We start from the raw sequence: 24,267 nt of genomic DNA on the forward strand, positions 1-24,267 counted from the left end.
TAAAATTTTTTTTTCTTTTTTATTTTATTTTATGGAGATATATTGTTTTTTTAATTTATTTTCACTAACTGATAAAATATTATAAAAATATTAAAAATATAATATTAATATCTTATAATTAAATTCAATAATATATAATACATCTTAAAAATTAATAATAATTATACAATTATTCACAAATAATGATTCATATTTAAAATAAAATTTACACCATTGAATGTATTGGACCATTTTAGAATTTTATAAGTATGAAAGGATAAATTCATATTCAATTTTTTAATTATGAAACAAAATTTTTAATATAATATAAACTTATGATTATCTTTTTTATCATTAAATTAAAAACTTGTGCCCCTAAAGATAATGATACAATGTCATTCAAATATATCAATGACAATAATTAAAGAACAAGTAAGCATAGTGGCATTATTTTTGCCCAAACCCTAACCCTTTGCAAGTAACTATAAAAAGAATAGTGGAATACCTTTCGTATAAGTAATCACCTAACAGACATCATACGAAACAAAGTTGATCTAAGCCTTTGTCTATCTATGCATGGCCCTAAGTAGACAAGATTTGTGGTACGCCTACAAGTGTGTGTGTGTATATATATATATATATAAAGTAAGATTTGTTATGATTTATGTATTTTAATAAAATATAATTATTATTTGTTCAGATAGATATTATTTGATGAAGTTTATTTTTATTTTATTAACTTATTATTTTATGTAAAATATTTTATATATAATTATGAAAAATGGAATTGAAATTTCTAGGTAAAAAAGAAAATAAAGATTTTCAGGGTTTTAATTTCCTTAGATTTGGATCTGTACCAAACTCATTTAAAAAGGGTATCATAGAGTAAGCTGAGACAGAAAACACCAAAACTGAAGAAAACAAAACGAAAGCAGAGAGGATAGAAACTAGAAGCTCTGCAGCATCTGTTAGACATAACAGATGCACCATCAGCAGAGAAAAAAAAAAAAGTGAGAAACCAAAAAAGAAAAATTGTTTTTCTCTGCTTCTTAATACATTATAAGGTAGTTTCATATGCAAAAGCAGCTCCTGGCTGGTTTCCTTTCTTTCTCTCAGGTGTTCCTTTCTGTCAGAATTCTTCTTTGTTGTTTCTTGCTCAAAGTTTCCTTTTTAAGAGAGATTTTCTTACACTTTTTTTCTTCTCCTTTTCTTTTCTTTTCTTTAAGCTTGCCCAAGTTGTGAAATAGCTATCAGACTTTTACAGTGTCAGTTCTATTAGGTGAAAGCAGGGGGGAATTTGGGTGAGTTGCAAAAAAGGACAATTAATGCACTGACAATCTTCGAATTGTGAGGATTTTCTTGAGAGATTTTAAATATCCTTTTATAATCTTGCAGACTATAATCACTCTACCCGCAAAAAAGAGCTGTAACAGCCGTTTGGACTCGACGTCTGGACTCTATTCTTAGCTCTTACAAGGTATAAAACGAGAGAAGCACACTCTTGAAACGAGGCAAGCACCATCTCTCACTCTCTCTCTTTAGAAAAGGGTGTTAAAGAAGCAGCAGACTTGCAGGACTGTGATACATTTGTCAATAAAAAGGTCTACATAGAATTTTCTGGCTCTTCTCTTAATTTAAATCCAAGGGAGATTTCCAAATCCAAGTACTGTAACTAATCTTGCGACAGGTTCCTGATTCTGTGATTTTGTTAGCTTTTTGGTTTCTGGCTTTGTTTCAAAATTTTTTACCTGACATTGTTTCATTATTTGTTTCAGATCTGTAGAGCAGTGAAGCAAAAATGATATCCCAGAAACAAGCAGAGGAAGAGATGGTATCTGGCTTCACTGAAACTGAGCATGACGAGAAAGAAGAAGAGAGCAAGGAAGATGACTCCATTTTTGGCCTCAAGAGTATTCTTTGGCATGGTGGTTCTGTATATGATGCCTGGTTTAGCTGTGCTTCAAATCAGGTATTACTAGAAATCCACAAAAAAAAACTCTGCTTAAAATTTGACTACAACTGTTCAAACGGTACTGTTCTAGTCCTATACATATTTTTAAGCAGGAAATTTTTATTTTTTGGGTGGTTACAGGTTGCTCAGGTGCTGTTGACACTGCCTTACTCTTTCTCCCAAATGGGGATGCTTTCTGGAATAATTTTGCAGGTATTTTACGGGATTCTTGGGAGCTGGACTGCATATCTCATCAGTGTGCTCTATGTAGAATACCGAAGCAGAAAGGAGAAAGAGAATGTCAGCTTCAAGAACCATGTCATACAGGTTAACTTTCCAAGAACAACCCATAATTTAAAAAAAAAAAAAAAAAGCCAGAAAGTTTAAAATAAATAAATAAATAAACAATGTTTTACATTTTATTCTCATTTCTAGAATAGAAAATTACCTTGATCTTCATTTTCGTTTTTTCCCAAAATTTCAATCTGCAGTGGTTTGAAGTGTTAGATGGTTTACTGGGTCCAACGTGGAAAGCCGTTGGGTTGGCCTTTAACTGCACTTTTCTCCTCTTTGGTTCTGTTATACAACTCATAGCCTGTGCAAGGTCAGTTTTTTTTTTTTTTTCAATTTTATGTTATTTTTTGAACAAAATTTTCCATTTTCTGTCATCAGATAATGTTTCTGATTTCCAGAGGACTATTAAAAATGGGTTTGGTTTAATCCTCTGATTTGAATTGTTTCTTTGGGTGATTACAGCAATATATACTACATTAATGACAAATTAGACAAGAGGACATGGACATATATCTTTGGAGCCTGCTGTGCCACCACTGTGTTCATACCTTCATTTCACAATTACAGAATTTGGTCTTTTCTTGGGCTTGGAATGACCACCTACACTGCCTGGTATTTGACCATTGCAGCTATTGTTCATGGCCAGGTAATTACCAATATTTAGATCAATGGTTTTGATCCTTTCTTTTGCCTCTTCTTTAAACATTAGCCATCTGATTTGTGGTTTTTTTTTTCTTCAAGTTCTAACATATCACTACCATTTTACAGGCTGATGGCGTAACTCACTCTGGCCCAACAAAACTGGTTCTCTACTTCACAGGCGCCACCAATATCCTCTACACTTTTGGTGGTCATGCTGTTACTGTGTAAGTGTTTTCCTTCTTTCTTTAACTGCTATATTACTGTTCAACTAGTAAAGAAATGGATTTGCATTTCTTTATTAAGTCTATAACCATTTGCCTAAGTAATTAAATTCAGGTGAGATCTCATTGGTTTACCACATATATTAGTCAATATTACTGTACAGGAAAAAAATGTTTTGGTGGTTAGGTGAGAGTCGCATCTTATTCTGTGGTTGGTTTTGACTGTTAACGAGTTTGTTACCATTTCATCTTTTGTATTTCCACAGTCCACATGATTGCCATCTGATCTTCCACAAATCTTGGCTCCACCAAAATACCAAACCCTTTTAGTTGTCAGCTAAGTATTTAAATATGTGATAGCTCCATATATAGGTTGTATATTAAAAGTTACAGCTTAGTTCACATAATATTTCTTTAATTATTTGCACCCACATATTTAATTTGTCAAGAAACCGTCCAATTTGAAAGTTCAAGCTGGTAGATGAGAGTTACAAGAATAGTTTATATCTCTAACACGCCCACACACCCTGCATGCAAATGCCTACTGGGCTTAGAACCCTGTGTCGACATGTTTAATTAATAAATTAGGAAGGAAATATTTCTAGACTTAAATAAATGCTATTTTATGATGAATTAAGGATCATTCATCACTGAAATTGGTGTCAATGCTTTGTAGTGAAATTATGCATGCAATGTGGAAGCCTCAGAAGTTCAAGTACATCTATCTCCTTGCCACCATGTATGTTTTCACCTTAACAATTCCATCAGCTACCGCTGTCTACTGGGCATTCGGTGATCAACTTCTCACCCACTCGAATGCATTCTCACTTCTTCCCAATTCCGGATGGCGTGATGCTGCAGTTATCCTCATGCTCATCCATCAGGTTTTGCATATTTTTCTCTTATTAATGAATTAACCAGAGTTTTGTGAACTAGCACATGTGACCTGTGACTTGATTTGAAGATTGCTGGGGTGAATACTTTTGCTACTTGCTTTGCAGTTCATAACATTCGGATTCGCATGTACACCACTGTATTTTGTGTGGGAGAAAGTGGTAGGGATGCATGATACTAAGAGCATATTTTTGAGGGCATTAACCAGGTTGCCTGTAGTCATACCTATATGGTTCTTGGCTATCATATTTCCTTTCTTTGGTCCCATTAACTCAGCTGTGGGGGCACTTTTGGTTAGCTTCACCGTCTACATCATCCCTTCTTTAGCTCATATGCTCACTTATCGATCTGCCTCTGCTCGACAGGTAAATGGTCCCTTCTTCTCTGCAGCAGCTAGCTATACTAATACATGTACGATACATCTGGTTGGCATTGTCCAATAGTGTCACAAAGTTGTCAGTCCATTACTACATGTCTCGCTTTCTTATAGCCAATGTGATAGATATGGATGCTGATAGGCAAATCTTCTACTTGAGTTATTGATCACTATAGCAAGTCTAATTGTGGTCCTAATTGCTTTATTTTGGTGATATTAGCCTAGCCTCAGAGTAAATGGATTATGGATAGATGAGAGTAACTACGCAATAATTCTTGAGAAACAATTCAAGATTTTTACATTAGAGAAATGTAGTTGAGTTGGTTTGTTGTGTTTGATTACCAACTAGATACTTTAGCTTGACCTTCTGAAGTGACTTAAAATTTTTCTAGCCGCACAAGTGTGATTTAATGGCTAGAATTCGGAAATTTGAGACAAGCTGAGGTTGGTGGCATTTCCTTTTCAATCAGTTATGTGGTATACTCATACTTAATACTCTTTGTACTAGCAATATCTTGGAAATAGCTGGCTTGCCAACTCTCTCTACCGGCCCCTGCTTAGGTAGCCAGTCTCATTCCTAATAGGCTGGTGACCTCAAAAGTTTCTGATAAACCCAAAAAAGAAATGCAAGAGTTAATACATTTAATCATGTCTACACCCTCAAATTGTAAAATTTTTTTATTGATCGTGTAATTCTTGAAAATACAGAATGCAGCGGAGAAGCCTCCATTTTTCCTCCCTAGCTGGACAGCCATGTATGTAGTGAATGCATTTATAGTGATATGGGTCCTTGTAGTTGGTTTTGGATTAGGAGGGTGGGCTAGCATGGCCAATTTTATCAAGCAAGTTGACACATTTGGTCTCTTTGCCAAGTGCTACCAGTGCCCACCGCCGGCTGCCTCAAAGCACCATTGAGTGTTCTAGACTGAACATCCAAGTTATACTCTAAACTCTGAAGCCACTTGTTACAATTTCTCCACAGCATTTTACATTTTCTTTATGTATTATACAAAGGGAGGCACCATCACCGGCAGCTCCTCCCTTACATATTGTGTTTTGTTTCAACCTTTATATAAGCAGTAGGTGATTTGTGAATGTTAATGTTTGGTTAATTAGTATCATATAGCAATGTTCCAAATTCTCTATTCAGTGAATACAATTCAGGAACTAGCAAGTGTAGTTATTGGGGTCATCTTCTTTAAATCTTGAGCAAACTAAATACTTATTAGAGATGGCAACGGGCAGGATACCTGTGAAAATTATCCTGTTTGAACATAATTACCATATTTAAATTCAAATTTAATTAATATTCTTAAAACCTAAATTCATTTCAAACCTTATTAAAATTTATTCTCAACTGTCCAAATCCGTTCTAAATATTATTATTATTATCTAGGAAATACAAGAAGCCGTTTAATTTTATATATTTTAATTAAAAATTTATATAAAAAATTATTTTTGTTAATAATTTATATTTTAAAAATTTAATAATTTTATAAGATATTTTAATTTTATTTTATATAAAATAAATATATAAAAATTTATAAATATTATTATAAAAATATTAATTAAATATTTATATAAACAGGTTTAGATAATAGATACTAAATATGTAAAATTTCAACCCATCATGAGTATTAAACTTCAAATTCAAATTCGTCACAAACTTGATTATATACTATTCAAGTCTGTTCTATTAGGGTTCGATTGGATTAGGTATCTGTAAAAATTTGACTCGTTGCTATCCCTATAGATGATCTAAAGTTATTGTACTAATTTTAAGATTGAGTCAAGCCTAATACATCTTTGGTTAGAAAGAAAGTTGGGGGGGCATTGTGTCAAGGGGATGGGATTTGGGTAGTTAAATATAATTTTTAGAGATTAAAAGGGATATTTCATATTTATTTTTATTTATGTAATCCTAGAAGTGTGATAGCTCAAACATAGTGATGTCTCCTCCTGTTACATCCCATTGTGTTCCCAACGCTCTTTAGGGAAGAGTGACTAGTTGACTACTGTGGAGTGACAGGTATAGCTTACCACTGGCAAGATGAGTTTTTGTCCCACTACGCCTTATAGGTTTTCCCCCTACTTATAAGTGATGTAAGAATAACCAATCCAATTGTATTGATTGTAATAAATGAATGAAAGAAGTAATCCATTCTTGATATATTTATGCCTCATTCTTTGTTATGCTTGAGATACTTGTTCATATATGATGCTTGTGGTATTTTTCCTAATTGGCTTGTCAAGTCATGCTAATATACTCATCTTGTTAGACAGATTATTGTAAGATTCTCTTGACTGACTTATCTTGAAAGAGTTCAAGCCAAGTGCCATGCAATCTCAAAGGCGTCCTAACAATGGGCTCGCGACAATTGGTATCAGAGCAACCACTAATTCATGGATGGTGGAAAGCATGAAGGAATTTATTGTACATATATTAACACCCTAGAGAAAAGAGGTCAAAGTGATTTTGCTTGAAGTAATGTATGTCCCTCTAATCATCACACCAAGCGCTCTAAAAGGAGTAGGCAGGGTGATTCAGTTACACATTGGTAGAGAAAGTGGGGGTGCTGCACACCCCTTTAGTTGCATCTTTTGAAAAGATAGTATCGACCCCTATAGGAGGTATTGCATACTCTATCAGTTGCATCTTTTGGAGAGAGGGTAATGATCTCATGATAATTTTGAGGGGCTGGCAATAGAACTTGAGTCAATCTGCTTCACCCTTTGTAAGAACACCCTTGAGACTGTGTGATACTTAGCTTGAACTCTTTCAAGACAAGTCAACTAAGAGAATCTTACAACAATCTATCCAATAAGATTAGTATATTAGCATGGCTTGACAAGGCAAACATGAAAAATATCATAAACATCGCATATGAACAAACATCTCAAGTATAACAAATAACGAGATACAAATATATCAAGAACGAGTTACTTCTTTCATTCATTTATCATAATCAATATAATTAGATTGATTGTCGTTACATTACTTGTAGACAAGGAAAAACCTAATGGGACAAAAACTCATCTTATCAGTGGCTCGTTATACTTGTCGCTCTATATTAGTCAACTAATTACTTTCTCCTAAAGAGTATTAAGAAAATAATGACATATGACAAGAGAAGACATCACTATACTTAAATTATTACATTCCTAAAATTATATAAATAAAAATAAATATAAAATATTTCTTTTAATCTTTAAAAATTATATTTTACTACCTAAATTTCCATCCGTGGATGGTGAAACTATTCACATGGCTTGCACATCGGCCACCATGTCTTTAGAAACTCTTTGCATGTGAATCCACATGAATCCAAAACATATTATTTCTATTATGACACAAACTATATCCCCATTGACCGCATCTTGTGGATCTTTCTATTATTTTATTTACCTCATTAACTTCCAACTTGACTTTGTCCTTTTGCTACTCAATTGATATGCCATTGACTGGTCAAAAATAAGCAAAGGGCCTTTAATTAATAAATATTTTGATCTAATTAACTTAAAAAAGAAAAATTCGAATCATTCAATTTTAAAATAATAAAAAATCCAAATGATTTGAAATTGCTTGATCCGATCCGTTTACTGGCTATAATTAAATGACTTTCCCAACAGAAAATTTACACCTTTAGAATTTCAAGAAAACAAAGAGAATTGAAATTTAAGAGATGGGAAAAGATTACTTTCATTTTAAAACTCTCCCATCATTAGAAAAGAATCTAACCAAAATGATTTGATGTTTTGTCTTATTAATTAGAATCTATTAAAGAATTAAAATAAATTATAATTTAGTATTGAAGTTTTAATAAAATTTATAATTTAATTATCATATTTTTAAAATTAAGTAATTTAATTTATAAAATTTAATAAAAATTTATTATTTTTTATTTAATTTATTATTAATTAGAATAAAAATAATTAAAATATTTTTAACCCTAAATTTTTTTTAATTTAAATAATCTAATCTCTAAAATTTTATATTATAAATAAAATAATTTAGACCAAGAGATTATTTTGCTTATAATATAAAACTTTATAGATTAAATTATTTCAGTTAGAAAATATAAAGTTAAGAGTATGTTAGTCTTTTTTATTATAATTAATGATCAATTAAATAAAAAATTAAATAAAAAAAATTAAATTGTAAATTTTACTAATTTTAAATACTAAATTATTTAATTTTAAAAATATAAAAATTAAATTACAAGTTTTGCTAAATTTTAAAGATTAAATTATAATTTATCCTAAAAAATAACTTATTCATGACTCATTGATAATAATATAAACCAAATAAACTCTGAATTGTTTACATTTTATTGAATTTAAAATCAATCTGTATTTAATTTACTTAATATGCTTAAATTTAAGGTCAAATAACTCAAGCCAAATCAAACTTTTAATTAATCAAATTTTAATTATCTCACAAGTGACTTTGTTAAAAGTAGAAGAGGTCATATTATTTTTTATTGAGGCATGCTCAATCCAACTACAAATACAAGTAAGATCATTATTGGATTTCTTATGTTAGTCAATGAAGTATTGTTGATGAAATGACACTAGACAAGCTCTAGCCTCTCGATTGCTCTAAATTGGTCTTAAAGAAATGTGCATATCCACACGTACAAATGCTGTAAAGGAGAATTTTTTTTTTTCTCCTTACAAATATTTTTGTGCCTAATTAAAGAGAAGATATAGAGGTCTCTTTTTCACTTTTCATTCCATTTGCAAGAAGAAAGATGATGGAAATCAGCTACTTTACAGAAAGTATTTCAAGGAAATGCCCTTCATTAGTGAGGAAAAAAAGAGCTCTCAAGTTTTAAAATTTTCTCTTTTCTTTTTTCCCCTTTAACATTGCTTCAGCTTTTGACTTCAGGATATCAAAGCTCCATTACTGCATTTAAAATTTTATTTAATTTTTTTTTATATAGATATATGTATTACAATTGAATTAGACTGAAATTTGAAATCGTAATCTTACAGTATTGGAGACCAGTACAATAATACTGAATTAAAACTTATTAATTTTATTTTTTCTTATTTTTTTGAGAACTTTATATTTAAGTCATAATAATCCAAATTATTAATAATAAAACTTGAACTTGGGACTTTTTGATCTTAAATTCTCAATCTTATTTGATTTTATCGCTGAATAAATTTTCATCTATATGACTTTCTCATTAGCCTACAGTACCACTACTAACCCATTAGGCCTTCCTTTGAAAACGTATTGGCATGGCTGAAGGGTGAATTAGGCCTTGACTTTCTTATTATAAAGAAGGCTTCTTGGGCTTCAAGTGTTTGCCCGTGCCTGTGGCTGTGCGTAATGCCTTGATGGGTATACCAATCCGAGTTCAAAACTCCTCTAGAAAAGCAACTAGTTTATCAGCTATAATGGTTCAGACATGATCTGCTCTCATTCTTACGGATATGCAAACAGAAGCACATTATCAGAATGTTTGGGCCTGGGACAGTTAAACCAATGCGTTGTTGAATTGATGCTCCATTCAATGGCTATGTAGAAGAGTAAATGGCTTTTGATGGAACGAACCGCGGCAATTTATCTCCCAAGGAATCAACCCCTAATGATCTTGAATAGCTTTGAACACAATCTCAGAATCTGTTTACACAATAGTAGCCCTTGCTCCCATATAAATCCCCAACTTTACACCTTCTACCACAGCAAGAGCTTCTCCAACTAAAGATGAAGAGCAGCGGACCAGCTTTGACAGCCCATCAACCACATTAGCTCGATAATTTCTAGCTACAACAGCAATAGCAGTAAAAGGGGCCCTCATGCCTTCCAAGCTTTACATCACAATTTAACTGGATAGAACCATACTGGGGTCTTTTCCATACCTCCAACCTGGAACCAACCATATTGCTCCAATTTACAAAAGGAGTAGAATTATGCAGAAGATGATCTTATGCTATATTGGCTGATATACACTGCTACGGGATCAGGATAAATATGGTCAAAAATTGCCCTGTTCCTTTCCTTCCATATGTTCCACAGAGTAGAAACAATGCAGCACATGGAATCATGATTACCCGGATCAATCCGAAAATGCTGCCACAAGCCTTCCCACCATCTATCAAATGTAGAGAAACCCACCAGATTTGGTTTGTAAGTACAAGGGCTCGCAAACCAGATTACTCTTGGCGTGGTGAGTGGTGACAATAGAAAAGGGCATGCTCCACGGATTCCTCCTCATCTTCACAAAGGGGACAAACTGAATCAAGGACGACTCCTCCCCTCATCAAATTTAACTTGACCGGAATAGCATTTAAAATCGTTTTTCAAAGGAGATTAATATTTGTTTAGAGTTTTTTTTTTTTTGACTAATATTTGTTTAGAGTTGATAAAACATTTACATTGAATCTCTCAAGCAATTGATATGCCTATCACATCACTTAAAACAAATATTATAGCAATTGATAAAATATTTGATTAGGGTTTCTACTTCCTACAAATTGTTAATTGGCATTATATTCTCATAAATAAATCTGAAATTTCTATGAAATCACTTAAAAACAGAAAAGCAAAGCACAAACTTGAAGACCTCATTGACACAAGAACAATCAGGAAAACAACTCATCGACAGAAGAGTTGACTTTACATCTAATCATTCATGTTTAGCTAAATTCTTGCAAACGGCCAATATATGCTAGAGGTACATTTTATCAGAGAGAAAGGGAGATGGGTACTTAACAGATGTTGTTGATGTTATGGAACCAAAGAGAATCTTGAGTCAGTCATGGCTACTAAAAGACGAGACCCTACTGAGTTATAATTTCTTGAACTGGGAAGCTACACACGTTGTTTGTACCCAGTGATCTTCTTCAATAACTTCGAAGGCAAGGAAATCACAGGTTATAACTTATAAGTGAAGGGAGATGAGAGTTTTATAGAGTTGGAAAAAGATAAAAGATACAATTATGGATAAGTAACACTTGGGAGTGAACAGTAGAGGGTTCTTTTATTTGAGGTTTGCTTTCCCATAAAGGAATTCGGTCGGTTTGGTTCACGCCATTAGAATTGACCACACAAGATCCGAGCTCTCCTGATTGCAAATTACAAAACCCACTAAAATAACCAAAGCCAAGAACCGTGGATTTCAAAGCGCAGATATGCCTCCAAGAACAGGAAGAGCTCGAAAGGTGTGATGCTCCAACCTTTCCTTTTACTTGTTTGGTTATTATATTCCCGTTTCCCGCATTTTCTCTCCCTTTCTCACTGATCGGCCGTTCTTTCTCTGTCTCTGGGAGAAACTTTTACACTTTTACAGGTGGATCTGAAACGGATTGATGCTGCAGTTGACGCCCTTCGCTTAATGGGCTTCCCTGAAGCTGTGGTTCGCAGAACCGTAAGAAACCTTCTCAAGGTCATTCCTTTATAAACACAAGCATATTCAAAAACGGTTTTTAATAGTTTGTTTGGTAGTTGAGGAAATGCTTGGTGATGAATTGAAAGTGACTTTCCAAACAAGAAAAAAAGAAACGTACATTTCATCATCTGGGAATTATGTAATGTGCTTTCTATCGTGCTTCTCTTGTATGTCTCTTTTACTCCATGTTTGGTTGCTGAGAAAATATGGGAAATATAGTAGTTTGATCTCATTTAGTCAAATTGAAGTTGGGGGCTGTTTATCATCTGAGAAAATGTATATTTATGTTACAAACGTCTGTTTGTCTGCCGTGAAAACTTCAGAAAAATGGAGATTTTAGCTTTTCTGATTGAATATATATATATATATCGTTTGTGAATTTAGAATGGAATTGAACGTGAAAGTGCCATTTTATGTTTCTCTTGGCCTTCTCTGCAATCGAGCAGAGCAGTAAAGTGGACATTTTTGAGTGCTTGTTTCTGTTTCAGGCTTATGGAGGAGATGAAGGTTGGACTTTTATTGAAGAGGGTTCTTACAAGCTTCTCGTTGATTCCATTCTTGAGGAGCAAGAGAAATCTGAGAGGGAAAATAATGAACCAAAACTATTAGAAAACAGTGATCCCATACTGTTGATAGAGAATGGAGTGTCAAAGGTAAATGTTTTTTTCCCCTTTGTGTCTTTTCAATGTCTGTAACTTTGTGTAGTCGAATTAGTTGATGAGAAAATAGAACTGGGTTGCAGAGAAAATTTAGAAAAATGAAATTTTGTGATGTGAGATTGTTTCGACTGGGGGATGAATTTGGTGTCTTATATCCATGGAGGTAACATAGAGAAATTGAATCTAAGCAATTGTTTTATTTTTATTTTTTTGTGTAATCGACTTGACTGGGACTCGACTCGATACCTTTCACTGTCCTGTGGGCTACTCTAATACCACTGAGCTAAAGCTCACTAGAAAGCTCCCTAGATGAGTTTTCTGGCATCGAATTGAACTACTAACTACACTATTTTTTGGTGAAGAACGTCGTGTTAAGATAAGCTAAGAGGAAAGGAAAAGCTGACCATTTCAACTAATCATCTCTGTTACAGGATTAGATTTTATTAGTAGATACTGCTAACGAATTCTAATGCTGCAAATTGCATTGATGTTCCATGTTTCTTGAAGGATGGCATTATTCAAGATGCTACTGGAGCACAAGTTCACTCCTCTCATGGTTATTCGAAGCGAGTTCAATCACCAAGCATTGAATCCCCATCAAAGAAACTTGCCCTGCAAGTCCACTCCGCACAATCTCACTGCTCCTCATCAACGGTAGTACTGGAAGCTGCTCCATGCTCTTTTAAGGATGAAACCTGTCATGGCAAGCTTGGTAGAGAGTTGCCCTCCTCTCAGATCTCTGCAGGAGTCAGTTCTCCACAGTTGTTTTCTCCTCCACCTGTTGAATCTCTTCTAGCTCAGGAGGGTAAACCTTGTTACGGGTGGCTTAGTGATGATGATGAGGAATGAGGCAGAGTTTAAGCGTACCTAATGCCAACCTCTTCACATCCACCTTCTTGTCAGTACAACAAAACCTTTTTACACAGAAATTTTCTCAAGAAGTCATTTATTTGCGAGAACAATTAGGCTACAGCACAGCAACGAAGTACACCTCTTTCATTTTCTTGATGAATTTAAAGTCCTCATAAGGTACCAAAGTTTTGCTTCTTAAAGAACATATGGATGATTTCCATATTCTTTAAAAATCTTGGAACCACAAAATAAAGAATCATATGAAAGAAAAAGAAAATTAGAACAAATGAAAGTAAAAGAAATGAAGCTTTACCTCTATCCTTTTTTTTTTCTTTTTATGATGTCATCTTAATCTTGATAAATACTTTGAGTGATATTAAAATCTTTATATTTGGCAAGTTATAAGGTTATAATGAATTGCATATTAATGAGAATATTTTCCAACCATTGAAGAGATTTGAGAAAAATCAGTGGGAATCAAATTATAGAACATCCATAATCATTGCAGTCCAGGCTCATTAGTTTGTTTTTTTTTTCTTTTTTATTTAAGGGAATGAAGATAGTACGTTTGTGGCTTGATTATAGGCACTATTAAATTACATTTATGCTTAATTGTAGGAAGGTGTGCATGTTCACTTGCTTAATTACTTCAGTGGGATTCAAGTAATCGACTGTTATGGTTCATCAAGAATATGGAGACGCGAACACACTCAGAAGGCCAAAGGGTGCTCTTTTTTAAACCATAGCAGACATTCAATAGATAACCAGGAAACTGTGAAATTGTAAAAGAACGTTGCTTTATTTAGGGGCGGAAAGCATATTACTCATTTGATAAAGCTAATTTCGAGTCTTCACTCAGCAATTCCCTTGCTAAAAAAAATTGCATTGGCAGCAGTTGATATTATACTTTAGAGACTGCAAAAATTATGTAACTAGGAGACTATGAAATTGTAATGGTCTTTTCCTGCAACTGTTCTGCTCCATCATTACCTTTTCTTTCATAGGCTTCCGCTATCTTATGTAATTCCCTTGCAACATTTTTTATTTCCATCCGATCTTTGGGCGTCTGCATGGAACATGATAGTCCTACTCTCAGCACTGAGGCCAAGCAATCCAGCACACTCCTTCCTATTGTATTTTTTTCATAAATCAGCTTTGGATCAACTATATCCATCAATCGCTCCGGCAGTGACATTCTAACGAAGTTGTGAAGGTTCATATCCCCCTGAAACATGTCATCAGTTGGTCTCCTTGCTGTAAATATCTCTAGAACGAGTATCCCAAAGCTGTATACATCTCCCTGAACGGATGCTCCTTCACCCATACCATACTCTGCATAATCATTCAGAACAAACTTATAAATTCATTTATGGCTACAAAGTAAGGTGTGAAGAAACTAATTTTACCTGGTGCAACATATCCAACAGATCCTTTTATGAGGACTGAGCTAGATTTATCATTTTGCACATCACAAGAAACCTTAGAAAGAACTTTTGCGAGACCAAAATCACCCACATGAGCAACCATGTTATCATCAAGAAGAACATTGCTGGGTTTGATATCACTATGAACTGTTGGTGGTTGACAATCACAGTGAAGATATTCAAGAGCTGAAGCAACATCAATTGCAATGCTTAATCTCTGTTCAAGATTAAGACTTCTATTCAAGTCACGTTCATCATCTGCAACTTGCTGTGGATGTAACCAACTTTCCAAACTTCCTCCTGCCATAAACTCATAGATGACAGCTCTGAAGTCATTACCTTGATAGTCTACACTCGCACAGGCACTCATTATCTTCAGGAGATTTCGGTGGCGGACGTTTCTTAAGGCTTTGCATTCAGAAATGAAGCTCTTTGAAGCTCCTCTGTGGTAAAGATTGAAGACTTTCACTGCAATGAGAGATTGACTTTCGTGAAGAAATCCTTTATATACTGAACCGTAGCTTCCAGAACCAAGTAATTTGGCATTGGAGAAACCATCAGTTGCTTGAAGAAGCTCACGGTATGAAATTTTGATGAATTGATTGTTGAGAGGAGCAGAAGCAGAATTTTCAATTGACTTGCGCCTTCTGTGGCGCAGAATAAAGAAGCCAACAAACAGAACTAAGCAAACAGCAATAACAATTAATGGACCCAACACTTTGGAAGACAGAAAACGTCCTCTTTTATTCGAGTGTGGCACAGTGCATGCAGGCAACTTCAGCTCGGGAATTCCCCCACAAAGCTTTCTGTTTCCAGTAAGAGAAATGACACTGGCATTTCTGAAAAGGCCAGTTTGTGGAACTTCACCCTCCAAATCATTGAAAGAGAGATTTAAAATCTTAAGAAATGGAAGCCTACCAAAATTCTCTAGTATCATCCCAGACAAGTTATTATGCGAGAGATCTAGCTTATGTAATCCCCTCAAACTACTTAAGGTCTCAGGGATTGTTTCCTCAAAAGAGTTGTCGTTCACGCAGATAGTTTCCAAGCTTAAACAAGAGCCAAGCGTGCTTGGAATGCCACCTGACAGTTTGTTCTTAGAGACATCTAAAGTTTCAAGTTGTTTCAAGTTGCCAACATTTGGTGGCAACGTACCAGTTAAGTAGTTGCGTGATAGATTGACGGACACAATGGAGGGAAGGCCAAACACTGGTGCAGGTATAAATCCATCAAGGTCATTTTCAGACAGATCTAACCACAGTAACATTTGACAGTTTCCTAGACTAGGAGGTATCGCTCCAGATAAGTTGTTTTGACTTAACTGGAGATCATATAAAGCTGTAAGGTTACCAAGGGTGGTTGGAATTTGTCCTTCCAACTGGTTTCCTGGGATATATAGTTTTGACAGCTTTTGAAGATTGCCAATCCCATTAGGAATACTACCACGTAGAATCAAGTACTGCATATCCAAGAGAATCAAGTTGACAAGGTTCCCTATTCCAGGAGGAATAGTTCCATGGATCTGGTTTAGCCCTAGTGAAAGATAGCTTATTTGAGTGGAGAGATTGACTATGGCTTGGGTCATTGAGCCTTTGAGAAGATTTCCACCTACAAGGAGACTCTTTAATTTGGTGCAGTTGGTTAGGTAACCTACAAAACTCAAATCATTCCCACTTCTAGTTCCAAGCATGTTAGCACCAAGTCTTAACCAAGATAGATTTGCTAACCTTCCTAGTTCCACAGGTACTAGTCCACTGAACCAATTACCCGTTAAAGAGATCATTTTAAGTTGTGAAGCATTTGATAATGAACTAGGGATGACACCTGTGAATTGATTTCCTCCAAGAGCTAGATATTGGAGGTTGGGTAACCTGAAGCCAATGTCTACTGGGAGGTTTCCCTTCAGTTTATTAAGTGGAAAAGATAAAATCGTGAGTCTTGAGAGGTTATAGATGCTAGAAGGAAAAGTACCAGTCAAATTGTTACTTGCCACTGTTAGATATTCCAGTCTCGTTAATCGACCAATGTCCTCAGGAATGTTTCCTTCCAAACTTGCCTCTTCTAAGGAAAGAAGGATGAGAAATGAGAAATTCCCAAAGGTAGGTGGGATCTTACCTTTGAAATTGTTCTTGCCAAGGCATAGAACAGCAAGATTTGGTATAATACCAAGCTCAACAGGGATTTTCCCTGTGAGATTGTTGTCAATAAAATTGATCTCTCTAAGGTTTATACAGCTGGTTAAATTTTTTGGAACTTCCCCAAGGAAGGAATTGTTGCTTAGCCAGATTGTTTCTAATCGAAGCAGCTTTCCAATCTCTGGTGGGATTTCTCCATGGAAGCTGTTGTTGTGCAGGAGGATAACCCTGAGGAAGCTGAGGTTCCCTATGTGAGCAGGGACACGACCCACCAAGCCCTGCGAGGACAGGTCTAGGACAGTTACCCTCTGACGATGCTTGCTGCTGCATGATACTCCTCGCCATTGACAGTAAGGAAGAGAAGTGTTCCAAGAATCCAGGACTCCATTTGGATCCTGAGATATAGCATCTTTGATGGCTTGCAATGCTAGTCTGTCTGTTTCATTCTGGGACTTTGAGGCGTATCCCATGAAACAATTGGAATAGGTCAGGAAAAGTGCGTAGAACACAAAGGCCCAAGGTGCACTCATACTTGCACTGGTGTATATAATAATTCTGCAATTTTTCTTTCTTGGTTTAAGAACTGAATGCTCACCTAGTTCTGAATTTGCTTCCTTAAATATTGCCAGTACCCTCTCTCTTATTCTTACAGCTCTCCTTTTCATTACTTAAATTCATCTCCTAAGTTCCAAGTCGTCCTTAACTTCTCTTTCAATATATTCCAAATTTCAATTCAAATCTAGAAATTAAGAGATTGGATTTTCTCTGCATAGGCAGTAAGTTTAGTTTTCAGCTATTAATGAAAGTTGAAAAAGGCAGAGCACATACAGAGTGATACATATGCCCCTTGTATTGACTTGCACACCCCAGAGCTCCAAAATCAATTTATGGCTGAAAATTTTATATTTTTTTTTGCCTTTTTGATATTCCCTTCCAATGGATAATCATAGACTTGGTCCATATCTCTCATATTTCTTGGCATGATCAAGGAGTTAAGAGAAGTGTGTGATAATTGACATTGCAGTTCCATTCATTTTTCTAAACTGCATTTAACTATTCTTTAAGAATTTTTCAAGGAAGAGATTAAACATTATCCAATAGCTTCAAGATTCCAAGAACCGCTCAAACATCAGTAGCTTCAAGAAGTTAAGCACGAGCAATTTTCAAGATCTCAGTTTTCATATACGCTAAATAAACCACTAAGATCTCAGTTTTCAAGAGCTTGGATCAACGGGCCGGCGTCATCTTGCAAATTGGCTGAATTTTGAGCTCCTCAAAATAATTTTTTTTTCTTCCTTCATCACATTTCAACACTGATATCCATTATTTGTCAAACCCACAAGTGTGGAACCTTGTCTCTCTCAAGCCCCTCAAACATGACTGAGTTCACGTTTCACTTGATTCAAACCAGGCTCAAAGACCCACTTGTTACTTGTCGTTGTATGGGGTGGCCCCATTTACGTAAGTAGAACTCTTTTTGTGTAGATCACCAAATAAACTAGCCTGCTCTTGCAAATGGGAGCAGCAGCCACTCTTCTCATAATAATATCCACTTCTTCCAAGCTGCAGTTGTCAGCAAGTTATGAATAAGTTTCATGTATTTATATTTTTATATTTATAATGAATTAAATTTTATATATTGTGTTTATTACACTCATACACATTTAACAATAAAATTATTATAATAAATGAGAAGTATTATAAATTTTTTATTTATAAAATTCAAATATAAAACTTTACATTCCTAAAAATAATTTGATATTATTAAATTAAAATTTATAAAAAAGTAATCATTTTTAATTGAGTATTTTTTTAATTTTTTCCTACATTTTGTAATAATCATAACAATGAAAGCGCTAATGCTAATTTTTTTTTAATGCAAAAATTTTCAAAAACTCAAAATCATAGGTGGTGCTACATATTGTTAAGTGGGACAATTGATCCACTTCATATTTATTATTTATATGACACCACAAAACATTTTTTTTTAACCCTTTAAAGTCTTTAAAATATTATTATTTTACTTTATTGTGAAATTAATATTAATATTACCATTATAATTTACAATTATTAAGCATTGAAAGGGTATTTTTCACAATAAAAATTATGAAGATTCAATTACGGAATTAAATAGGAAATTCATTGTTGAATAATTATTTGATGGTATATATTGAGAAATATATTTTTAATAATATTAATGATGAAGTAATCATACAACACTTTCAAAAAAAAAAATGGGTAAAGATAATTGTAAATTTAATATTATAGTGAAATTATATTATTTTATAAAATTATTTTTTTATTAAATTATTGTTATATATTAAAATTTTATATATATTATTATTTTTTTCTCTTAATAGAAAGTTTATTATTACACACAATATTTTTTTTCTTTGAATTGAGCAAAACTGATTCCACCCCTCTAAAAATAATCCCGAAATTCTTTTAAAAAAAAAAGAAAATATATATATATACATATTAAAGCTAAAGCACAAAATAGTCTCATAAAATTAAGTCATTTGGCTTATTAATACATTTAAAAACTTGCCATGAGTCATAATTTATAATCCACGTGACTTAATAATTTATTAAATGATATCCACTTGACATAAATATTGATTTCTTTAAAATTTATTATATCCTCTTTAATTTTAAAATTTAAATTTTTATTTTCCTTTTTTTTATTCATTTTACTTCTTTCAAAGTTTTAATATTTTTATTTTTGTTTTCTTATTCTTTAATTTGATTAGCATAAATGAACTAATTAAAATATAATATAAATCATTTATCAGAATTTAAAATTTAAAATTAAATAATATTTATATCAATTATTATTAAATAATTTATTTATTGATACTAGAAAATAAATTTATTTCTCATTTTTCTTAAATATCAAGTATATGACTTATTGATCTCTCACTTTTTACCTGCTCATAACAATAATTTAATTGTTTTATATTTTTAAATTTGTATAATTATTTTTTAAATATTTATTAGTTTTATAATAATAAATTTTTTTTCAATTTTTTTATTATGTGCATAATTATAGACTATACTTCAAAAATAAACATTCTTATAAAAGATATAGATTTTAAAAATCAAAGGATTAAAATAAAGAGGTATACCATTAACCATATAATTTTTCAGTAATTTATATAAAAAAATAATTATTGTGTTAAAAAAATACAAAATATTTTATAGAAAAATTAAACAATGAAAATTTTCAATTGCTGAAAGGTATAAAAAAATTTAAAATTAGAAGAACAAACTTAAGACTTCAAAAAAAAAAGAAGAATAAAATAAAAATTATAAATTAAGAAATTATTTGACATTATTATTATTATTATTTGAATATTACCACAATATTTAAGATTTAATTTTTAGTTTATTTATTATTATAATTACTATGGACAAACTATTTCTAATAGTATATAGTTTTTTTTAAACACAATTATAATGTAAAAATATTATATTATTACATTTTTATAAAGAAATATTTTAAAAAATAATTGATAATTATTTTAGAAATAAAAGTTAAATTTAATTTTAATAGGAATATAATTATTTAAAATTTTAATAAATATAATTAGTTAAAAATAAAATTTTATAGTATGATTTTAAAATATAAAATCTTATAAAAATAAATATTAAATTATATATTAAAATAAAAAATAAATAAATCACACAATACACAAGCAAAATGCCTTGATTTTATGAAAATATATCTATATGAAATCATAAATTAATAAAAAATAAATAAACAAGTGATGTGGCCCAACCGCAAGTACACGGGTCGTACAAGTAATACAGTAAAGATATCATTCCCACGAGGAGTTGAGTTAATGATTGAATTTTTGATATAAAAGTTGACTAAATTGAAGTATTTTTGAAATTAAAGTAATGAATTGATGGGTATTGAGAATGTGAAATCTATATGTGCAAAATTAATATTCTATTCATCAATGTATTAATTAAACTAAAATTGCATCAAATTGAAATAAGCAAGTTCAAATATGGCAAGATTCTAAAATGGCAAGCAATTAAATTCAATTGAAAATTAGCAATGATAAAAAGGTGATTCCGGAGTTCGGGATTTCATATTCGAGCTATTTTGGAATTTTTAATTGGTTATCCAATCTTGTGAAACTTATGGGTTTTAAGGAGATTAATTCTTAAATCCTTTGAATTCCCTTTCGAGTGAGACAAAGAGTGCCTTAATCAATCTAATCCTACTTTCGTGGACTTAGAATTAATTAAGACCCATTAAGTTCTTTAATTAATCTGTGAATCCTCTTAATCCTTAGCCTATTTATAGGTCTAAGTTAATTAAGTCCGATTTCTTGATTATCTATTACAAGGCCTTCTCCTTTCGGTGCTTCAACCATGGATTAAGAACATTACTTAATGGGATCCTACACTAAGCATGTCATTAAGCACACAAGAAATGAATAAAACTCATTAAGACCACAAAATATGGATTACCCAATCAAAATCCACAAAATATCTCAAATATTACAACCCTTACTCCAGAATCAAAGGTAAACTACTCACTATCCATAATATTTACAAGAAAATCTGAGTTTATATGAAAATAAGCTTTAATCTAAGCTAAGAAATAAGAAATTAAACACTAGAAATGTAGAAAAATATAAGGAAAGAAAGAAATCTACAAATCTTGGTTGAAAATGGTATGGAAGGTGAAAGTGACTCTTCAAATTCTGCCTCTCCTCTTCCTTTCCTTTTCTGCTCCTTGTCTTCTCTCTAAAATGGGAAAATGGGACTATTTATAGCAATTTCTGACATGGAGCCCTAAAATGGTATGTTCTAGGAGGAATTTTCTGAGAGAATCTTCTGCCAGCTCATTAATGAAACCTTTATGGGACTGCATAAGTGGACTGCATAAGTTATGCAGTCCCTTATGCGATTACTGGTTCTGGTTCACTTATGCGAAACTGCATGACTTGGTGCATAGATTATGCACAATTCCGTGAGAGTGCATAAGGGAGGCGTGAATGTGCATAAGCTATGCAGTCTCCTTATGCACATTTTGGCAGGTATTGGAACAGTGATTTTTCTCCTTATGCAGATCTGCATAGCTTATGCGGCAAGTTATGCACAATTTGGTCAATGCATATTTCAGCTTGAAAACTTGTTTTTGATATCTTTGGCTGTAGAAGTCACTCATCAATGGCAAAATTTCTCTTCAGTCCTTCAAAAACACCATTTTTCCTACAAAACAAAGTAAAAATTACAAATTAATCCAAAATTGACAATTATGAAAAACTAACTAAATAACTAATGAAATTAGCTAAAAGTGACTAATAATCAAATAAAATGGCTATGAAATTAAACCTAAATGATTATGCAAAATGTATGCATCAAATACCCCCAAACTCAAGCTTTTGCTTGTCCTCAAGCAAACTTTAAAATGTAATGCAAAATTTTTAGGGGTGCCTTATCCAAAGAGCTATGAAAATTACCTATTAAAGTAACTAAACACACCTTTAGCTATACCAACAATCCATATACCCATCCTTCAAAATGCAAAGAGTCTAATGCTTATCCAAGCTTTCACCGCTTAGCCATCAAGTCAATTATCATTCAAAATCCCCAAACCAACCAATCAAAAGAGAGAGTCATGCTCAAAAGGAATTCTAGAACAATCAATAGTCAAAGTGTCTCTATATAGAATGATGGAATTAAATGAATGAATGGATAATTTTCCAATCCCATAGGCAAATTCCTTACTCCTATCTCCACTAATGTAGCAAATACTATCAAGAGATCAAAGGTCTTTTTAGGGATGTAATGGGGCCATGGGGTTCAAAAATGAGGCTAAGAAGAAAAATGGGTAAAAAGGATTCAAAGCATGAGAATATTTTCAATCTTGACAACATAAGGTACATTTCTTATTTTATTATACTTTTTTTTTCTTTTTCTCTCTTTTTTTTTTATATATATATATATATATGGAGGAGAGAAATACATAATGAGAATTGTCAAGTGCTAGCATAGTTTACAAAACACATAAAAATGGAGGGACATTTTGATACTTTAAACTTGTATCTTGCATTTTCTTTTTTATGATTGTCCCTAAAATTGCCACCCCCAAGCTCATTCCTTTTAATACTTTGGGTGGATTTCTTTCAATTTGAATGACAATAGTGAAAAGCACAAATACTAGCACTTTTACAAGATGACAAACATTTCTTCTCCCTTTTATTGTGTATATATATATATATATATATATATATATATATATATTTTTTTTTTTTTTTTTTTTTTAATATCAGAGTATAAAGTGTACCTAATATTCAATTATCCTCATGAAAAGGGTTGGAGTGTTTGGTTTATTGGCTAGGTAGCAATAAGGGTTTCAAGAAAAATTAGGAATAAAAATGTTCAAAGGGGTTTGCAAGGGTTAATTTTAATTAGGAAAAAGGCCAAAGGTTTAAAATGAGAAGGTTTAAATCAAAGAATGCCTAATCATCTCTCTTTTCAAGTATAAGCTGGTATTTCGCCTTGAAAGGTTTAGAAAATTTGTTCTAGGATTGGTGAGACATCATTTGACTACCTTATATCCAATAACTCCCTCTAAACACTTCCATCTCCAAATGACTAGTTGGGTGGCTTTTTGGCTAAGAAGATATAGGCAAGAGATAGACACTTCAAAACCTTGCACCTCTTAGGAAACTTTCAATCTACAAACCCAACTAAAGGGTGAGTCAAATCACTCTCATAGGCAACTTTTCAAAACTCAAGGGATTTGGCAAAAGAATTTAATGCATGATGCATGATTCCTAAAAATGAGTAATGCATTAACTAAATGGAGGAAGTCTATTTGTATGCAATGTGTACAATTTCTAAGTGATGTATAATGTGTGTGTAAATGTGTTATGTATATGTATGTGTGGATGTATATGTAAAATATTTACAATATATGTAAATGAAATGGGATGAGATGTTCCTATACTCAAAATGTGAAAAATGAAGCAAAAATCAAAATGTGCACCCCCAAACTCAAAATTAGACATTGTCCTCAATGTCTCAAGTAGTGTATTATAAAAACTCAAAGCAAAGGGAATAACCAGGATTAATGAAATTTAAGAGCAAAAAGAAAGAGTTACCTAGTATAGAGCAGATGAGCAAGATATAATGGGGATGCATAAGAAGCTGTACAGGTTATGCAGAGTAAAGTGCTATCCAAAACAGGTGCATAAGTAGGGTGCATAAGCCGTGTGGTTCTACATGAGTGACAATAAGGATTGCACAGGCTATGCAAAATATTTGCATAAGAGGATTCACAGCCTGTGCAGTATATTCAAAAGGAAAATGGGTGCCGAAAACAAATTTTGATTTGAACAGGACATGTGTAAAACTGCATAAGGGGAGAATGAGTGTGCATAACTTATGCACTCTCTTATGCAGGTTTTGGTGGAA

General features: G+C 32.7%; 3 protein-coding genes across 9 annotated transcripts; 2 read left to right on the forward strand and 1 right to left on the reverse strand.

Moving 5' to 3' along the window:
- Positions 1 to 862: 862 nt before the first annotated feature.
- LOC110653578 (auxin transporter-like protein 2) lies at positions 863 to 5,452 on the forward strand. 6 transcript variants are annotated; one of them, XM_021809282.2, is made up of 11 exons: positions 863 to 1,095; positions 1,206 to 1,280; positions 1,375 to 1,666; positions 1,755 to 1,948; positions 2,072 to 2,257; positions 2,422 to 2,534; positions 2,687 to 2,870; positions 2,993 to 3,090; positions 3,764 to 3,971; positions 4,089 to 4,346; positions 5,066 to 5,452. In XM_021809282.2, exons 4-11 carry the CDS (start codon positions 1,778 to 1,780, stop codon positions 5,270 to 5,272), a joined length of 1,425 nt encoding a protein of 474 aa, XP_021664974.2. In that variant the 5' UTR covers positions 863 to 1,095; positions 1,206 to 1,280; positions 1,375 to 1,666; positions 1,755 to 1,777; the 3' UTR covers positions 5,273 to 5,452. The 6 variants fall into 6 exon arrangements, with proteins under 6 accessions (XP_021664974.2, XP_021664978.2, XP_021664979.2 ...); XM_021809286.2 differs by having other exon boundaries at positions 1,375 to 1,642; XM_021809287.2 differs by having other exon boundaries at positions 1,375 to 1,580.
- Positions 5,453 to 10,810: 5,358 nt separating this feature from the next.
- On the forward strand, positions 10,811 to 13,428 carry LOC110653580 (uncharacterized). Of its 2 annotated transcripts, none has more exons than XM_021809291.2 (4): positions 10,811 to 11,530; positions 11,659 to 11,754; positions 12,246 to 12,410; positions 12,924 to 13,428. In XM_021809291.2, the coding sequence occupies exons 1-4, from the start codon at positions 11,501 to 11,503 to the stop codon at positions 13,263 to 13,265; spliced, it is 633 nt and encodes a 210-aa protein (XP_021664983.2). In that variant the 5' UTR covers positions 10,811 to 11,500; the 3' UTR covers positions 13,266 to 13,428. The 2 variants fall into 2 exon arrangements, with proteins under 2 accessions (XP_021664983.2, XP_021664984.2); XM_021809292.2 differs by having other exon boundaries at positions 10,818 to 11,530; positions 11,659 to 11,736.
- Positions 13,429 to 14,208: 780 nt separating this feature from the next.
- On the reverse strand, positions 14,209 to 17,613 carry LOC110653518 (putative receptor-like protein kinase At3g47110). The gene is made up of 2 exons (XM_021809193.2): positions 14,675 to 17,613; positions 14,209 to 14,600 (listed from the first exon to the last, which is right to left on the reverse strand). Exons 1-2 carry the CDS (start codon positions 17,490 to 17,492, stop codon positions 14,209 to 14,211), a joined length of 3,210 nt encoding a protein of 1,069 aa, XP_021664885.2. The 5' UTR covers positions 17,493 to 17,613.
- Positions 17,614 to 24,267: the final 6,654 nt, after the last annotated feature.

Source organism: Hevea brasiliensis, chromosome 8 (genome assembly GCF_030052815.1).
Source record: "Hevea brasiliensis isolate MT/VB/25A 57/8 chromosome 8, ASM3005281v1, whole genome shotgun sequence".
NCBI lineage: Eukaryota > Viridiplantae > Streptophyta > Magnoliopsida > Malpighiales > Euphorbiaceae > Hevea > Hevea brasiliensis.

Coding starts and splice junctions, on each gene's coding strand:
- LOC110653578 (XM_021809282.2), top strand. CDS start 1,778: ATGATATCCCAGAAACAAGCAGAGGAAGAGATGGTATCTGGCTTCACT. Junction 2,871..2,992: donor CAGCTATTGTTCATGGCCAG/GTAATTACCAAT, acceptor ACCATTTTACAG/GCTGATGGCGTAACTCACTC. Junction 3,091..3,763: donor GGTGGTCATGCTGTTACTGT/GTAAGTGTTTTC, acceptor AATGCTTTGTAG/TGAAATTATGCATGCAATGT.
- LOC110653580 (XM_021809291.2), top strand. CDS start 11,501: ATGCCTCCAAGAACAGGAAGAGCTCGAAAG. Junction 11,531..11,658: donor GAACAGGAAGAGCTCGAAAG/GTGTGATGCTCC, acceptor ACACTTTTACAG/GTGGATCTGAAACGGATTGA. Junction 12,411..12,923: donor TAGAGAATGGAGTGTCAAAG/GTAAATGTTTTT, acceptor TGTTTCTTGAAG/GATGGCATTATTCAAGATGC.
- LOC110653518 (XM_021809193.2), bottom strand. CDS start 17,492: ATGAAAAGGAGAGCTGTAAGAATAAGAGAGAGGGTACTGGCAATATTT. Junction 14,601..14,674: donor TGTTGGATATGTTGCACCAG/GTAAAATTAGTT, acceptor ATGATTATGCAG/AGTATGGTATGGGTGAAGGA.